Below are 6,061 nucleotides of genomic sequence, written 5' to 3'. Positions count from 1 at the left end.
CCTGGATCTTTGAACTTCTTATTTTGGTAATTACAAGATTTATACCATAAAATAATAAGCAAAGATCCCGTAATTTTTTGAACACACTTCTTGCTGTATCCGACTGGTTACCGTCAATTAATTGTTTATTCCCGGTTTAATGAATGCAATGTTGACAGAATGGCATACTACTCTAAATTTGATGTTTAAGGTATTTATTTCAGAACCTAAAAAACATTCATAGATATTCCAATGTATGACATTTTAAACATATTTCACACATTTTTTGTTTACATATTGCACAGACTGGTTATGAACATAAATTAAGACGATTGTGGGGAAAAAGTGACCAAAAATAGAGAGCTCAGTATTTAGGATGAGTTTTTAATAACTCAACTCAATTCACAAACTAGTTTCTCTAAGCGTAAGATTTACAGTATATACAGTTGAACCAATTATATACTAATACATTTCCCAACCACACAGGGAAGACATGGTGATTGGTAGTTAGGCATGTCCACATACAAAAAGGAGATTTATCAAAACATAGATTAGGAGCCCCTAGTAGTCATACTTTTGTCATTTCCTGTACATACCCTTTTGTTATACACTCAGTGTATATAGTCTAATAATAGCCTGCATACACAAAAAAAGCCACTACTTACGACCAGTGTAATTAAGGTATAATATAAAGTAGTTAGTTACCTGTCAGACACTGACCGTACTGTACCCCAGTTCGTATTATTAGATCATATACACTGAGTGTACAAAATACTAGTAACACCTGCTCTTTCCAAGACAGACTGACCAGGTGAATACAGGTGAAAGCTATCCCTTATTGATGTCACTTATTAAATCCACTTCAATTAGTGTAGATGAAGGGAGGAGACAGGTTAAAGAAGGATTTTTAAGCCTTGAAACAATCGACACATGGATTGTGTGTATGCCATTGAGAGGGTGAATGGGCAAGACAAAAGATTTAGTGCCTTTGAACCACAGGAGGCTTGGGCGGGAAGGACGGCTCATAATAATGGCTGGAAAGGAGTCAATGGAATGGGTATCAAACACATGGGAATCATGTTTGATACCATTCCATTTATTCCGTTCCAGCCATTACTATGAGCCCCGCCCTCCCCAATTAAAGTGCCGCCAGCCACCTATACTTTGAACGGGGTATGGTAGTAGGTGCCAGGCGCACCGGTTTGAGTGTCAAGAACTGCAACGGCGCTGGGTTTTTCACACAACAGTTTCCAGTGTGTATCAAGAATGGTCCACCAGCCAAAGAACATCCAGCCAACTTCACACAACTGCATTGGAGAGAAAACATAGACCAACATCCCTGTGAAACGCTTACGACAGCTTGTAGAGTCCATGGCCTGACAAACTGAGGCTGTTCTGAGTGTGTTCCTAATGTTTTGTACACTCAGTGTACATACTGTATTGGTTTCATTCAAAAGCAAGTGTCTCCTTAAAAATGGCATCCATAGGTGTGAGAATCCCTTGTAAAAAAAAACAACACAGACCATGATAATGTCACACCGGCCTAGTATATGGAAACGGACAGATTCTTGGTATGCAGTAGTAGACTTTGAATCAGCCTTATGATGCTTCCTCTTGCAAACAGTCACTGGTGCCTACTCATACGGACTTGATAAACCTTGGAAAGGACAGTAATATTTATTTGTCAAACAGTACAAATAGATTATTTTCTAGATATTTACAAATTTAAGTTGAGTAAAACATGAAAAGGAGAACGTATCTGTACTGTACAGACAATTACACGCATAAAACTGAACATCAGCACTTAAATAAATTAAATATAAAACAGCCGCACAGAAAACAAGCTACTGCTCTTGGCATAAATCTACAGTCTAAATAATAAAAACAGAGACAGATTGAATACTGTAAATCAGTGCATTCAACACTGCACATAAAAGTACGAAACACTTTCTGATACAAAAATATTGATGTGTAATGCATAAACTGTGCACTGCAACAACAGTACATACTAAACAAAAGAAGTAAAACTTAACCATTGTGAACATACACTGCCTGTTCATTTGCAGAAATAAAAAAATAACTTCAATATCTTGGCAGAGACAAAACGGGGGGGAAAACTTTGTCAAATGTCCAGTAATGCCAGGTGGCCTTACATGTTGAAAATCCTGTTTTGGAAAACATTATTGTTTCAGCAGCACAAGAGGCATTCAATGAGTATCAGAGCCACAGTCACTTGTAAAATGTCCTATGTCAAATACAACACTTTCTCCATGGCGATAACGCCACCCTTGACGGTTCCTTATTCTAACGAGTGTCCTAACTAGCGAGTGCATACAGCGCAGTCTCTCTCAACCACTAACAGAGTTTCTGCAGTAGTTTCTCCTCTACAAGTCCAAACTGTACACTCACTGACATCTCAGCAATGAACCGCTCACAGCCCTCCTTGGTCACCTGCTTGCAGTAGCGCAAGTCAATATGACAGATGCTTCCACAGCGCTTGAAGTAGGTCAGCGACTGGTCCGTGACTCTGTTGCACACTGCAGAGGGGAGGGAGGAGGAAGATAGGTTGATGTAATAGGAGACCATTCAGTATCTTCAGTACGTATACAGACAGATAGGCTCCTCCTATATACCTACCGGTCATTTTTTTCCTAGGATATAAGATTCTAACCAAAATCTCACCATAGAGGTCGACCGATTAATTGGAATGGCCGATTAATTAGGGCCGATTTCAAGTTTTCATAACAATAACAATTACACCTTTATTTAACTAGGCAAGTCAGTTAAGAACACATTCTTATTTTCAATGACGTCCTAGGAACGGTGGGTTAACTGCCTTGTTCAGGGGCAGAACAAGAGATTTTTACCTTGTCAGCTCAGGGATTCAATCTTGCAACCTTACGGTTAACTAGTCCAACGCTCTAACCACCTGCCTTACTTTGCACTCCACGAGGAGCGTGCTTGTTACGCGAATGCAGTAAGAAGCCAAGGTAAGTTGCTAGCTAGCATTAAACTTATCTTATAAAAAACAATCAATCAATTATAATCACTAGTTAACTACACATGGTTGATGATATTACTAGTTTATCTAGCGTGTCCTGCGTTGCATATAATCGATGCGGTGCACATTCGCGAAAAAGGACTGTCGTTGCCCCAACGTGTACCTAACCATAAACATCAATGCCTTTCTTAAAATCAATACAGAAATATATATTTTTAAACCTGCATATTTAGTTAATATTGCCTGCTAACATGAATTTCTTTTAACTAGGAAAATTGTGTCACTTCTCTTGCAACAGAGTCAGGGTATATGCAATAGTTTGGGCCGCCTGGCTCGTTGCGAACTGTGTGAAGACTATTTCTTTCTAACAAAGACAGCCAACTTCGCCAAACGGGGGATGATTTAACAAAAGCGCATTTGCGAAAAAAGCACAATCGTTGCACGACTGTACCTAACCATAAACATCAATGCCTTTCTTAAAATCAATACACAGAAGTATATATTTTTAAACCTGCATATTTAACTAAAAGAAATCCAGGTTAGCAGGCAATATTAACCAGGTGAAATTGTGTCACTTCTCTTGCGTTCATTGCACGCAGAGTCAGGGTAAATGCAACAGTTTGGGCCGCCTGGCTCATTGCGAACTAATTTGCCAGAATTTTACGTAATTATAACATTGAAGGTTGTGCAATGTAACAGGAATATTTTGACTTATGGATGCCACCTGTTAGATAAAATACGGAACGGTTCCGTATTTCACTGAAAGAATAAACGTTTTGTTTTCGAGATGATAGTTTCCGGATTCGACCATATTAATGACCTAAGGCTCGTATTTCTGTGTGTTATGTTATAATTAAGTCTATAATTTGATAGAGCAGTCTGACTGAGCGATGGTAGGCACCAGCAGGCTCGTAAGCATTCATTTCAAACAGCACTTTCGTGCGTTTTGCCAGCAGCTCTTCGCAATGCTTCAAGCATTGCGCTGTTTTATGACTTCAAGCCTATCAACTCCCGAGATTAGGCTGGTGTAACCGATGTGAAATGGCTAGCTAGTTAGCGGGGTGCGCGCTAATAGCGTTTCAAACGTCACTCGCTCAGACTTGGAGTAGTTGTTCCCCTTGCTCTGCATGGGTAACGCTGCTTCGAGGGTGGCTGTTGTCGATGTGTTCCTGGTTCGAGCCCAGGTAGGAGCGAGGAAAGGGACGGAAGCTATACTGTTACACTGGCAATACTAAAGTGCCTATAAGAACATCCAATAGTCAAAGGTTAATGAAATATAAATGGTATAGAGAGAAATAGTCCTATAATTCCTAAAATAACTACAACCTAAAACTTCTTACCTGGGAATATTGAAGACTCATGTTAAAAGGAACCACCAGCCTTCATATGATCTCATGTTCTGAGCAAGGAACTTAAACGTTAGCTTTCTTACATGGCACATATTGCACTTTTACTTTCTTCTCCAACACTTTGTTTTTGCATTATTTAAACCAAATTGAACATGTTTCATTATTTATTTGAGGCTATATTGATTTTATTGATGTATTATATTAAGTTAAAGTGTTCATTCAGTATTGTTGTAATTGTCATTATTACAAATACATATTTTTTTTTATATATATATATATTTTTTTTTAAATCGGACGATTAATCGGTATCGACTTTTTTTGGTCCTCCAATAATCGGTATTGGCTTTGAAAAATCATAATCGGTCGACCTCTAATTTCAAGTGCTGTCAATGGGTGAGTGACTGACAGTGGATAAGACATCAGTGGTGCCAGAGACCTCATTAGTCTGACTACCACACGGTTCCCCCTGACTGCCTCATAATGGGAATGTCTGTCTCTCATTGATCCAACCTTTAAGGGCACTACTCAGAGTGGAGAAACATGGGGGGGGGGGGTTTCAGTTATGGTGTTTGTAGTGGAGCTTCACTCTGGGGGGACTGTGAGCCCTAGTTTTACTCCGCCCCATTGGCGCATCACAAATAGGCACAACTAAAGCTATTTATATAGGGCTGCGCAATCTAAAGAATTCATTTGAATGTATGTTTTTGCGCGGTGTTCCAAATGTCTATCACAAGAATGACGTTTTTTGTTTTTGAGCGTTCTGTTTTTGTCCTTGTCCTGTCTTTGTCCTGTCTCGTGTCCTTCGCACCTTCTGTGCTCCGTGCACATTTCTACTCGCACACAAACCCCAAGTCCCTCCCCTTGCCACTCATGACAAAAGAGCTTCTTCCTCTCGGACAACAATCGGTTTAATCTAGCTATTTGAATTTGAGGTTTGGTCCAACAGAATCGCTATGTTGTTCACACAGTTGGAGACGGACAGGAGGGTGTGTTCATAACAGTTCAACTGTTCTGCCTTTTTAGCAAGCAAATAGATCCAAGTTGGCTAGAGTTGAAATATGAATATTAGCTGGCTCCTCACTAGCACGTGGGCTTGTGTTTGAGATATCGTTTATGAGACCTGTGTTCATTTTCTATAATGTCCGACTCAAGAAGTTCGTCATCATTAGTGAATTTGCATTACGCATGGTTCTGGGTAATTTTGTAACAAAAAGGGCATTGTCATTAACAGACTTGAAAGCCAGATCAGTGATTATTGCAACACCACAAAAGTAGGTTAAACTATTTTAATAAAATAATTCCATTATTAGTGGGTCTTATGGTTGTGGAAGGCTTCTATTTAGCCTAGGTTTAACTTAACAAGCCCTGAATTCATTTGATTATTCCTGACTGTTTGAAATTAGGTGTATTGTCTGTTAATTGTGCAACAAAGCGTATTGATAGAAAACGTTCCAGAAATTCTAGAAAGATATATCGTGAACCACCCATAAGTTAGAAAAAGAATCAAGACATGATTTTTAGGCCATATCGCCCAGCCCTATATTTAGATTGGCATCCATGGGCTCATTACATGTCTTTATGGGGGGGTGCATTCCTCTCAGAAGGGAACATGCCATGACCTATGCCATGAAGCAACGAATGAACTTTGCAACGAACAGTCAATGGCTGTGTCTGGATTCTAACCAATATGTTCTAACTAGTGACTAGTACAGTTACTGTTAGTAGTAAATAC

General features: G+C 39.3%; 1 protein-coding gene across 11 annotated transcripts in view; it reads right to left on the bottom strand.

Moving 5' to 3' along the window:
• Positions 1-177: 177 nt before the first annotated feature.
• LOC139544509 (lysine-specific demethylase 2B-like) overlaps positions 178-6,061 on the bottom strand; it is a 59,226-nt gene continuing 53,342 nt past the window's right edge. For all 11 annotated transcript variants that reach the window (XM_071351666.1, XM_071351667.1, XM_071351669.1 and 8 more), the window contains one exon: positions 178-2,516. In XM_071351666.1, coding sequence (XP_071207767.1) covers positions 2,335-2,516 — 182 coding nt within the window. In that variant the 3' untranslated portion in view covers positions 178-2,334. The remainder of the gene's footprint in view (positions 2,517-6,061) is intronic.

Source organism: Salvelinus alpinus, chromosome 18 (genome assembly GCF_045679555.1).
Source record: "Salvelinus alpinus chromosome 18, SLU_Salpinus.1, whole genome shotgun sequence".
NCBI lineage: Eukaryota > Metazoa > Chordata > Actinopteri > Salmoniformes > Salmonidae > Salvelinus > Salvelinus alpinus.
This window is presented reverse-complemented; position numbering and strand designations above follow the sequence as displayed.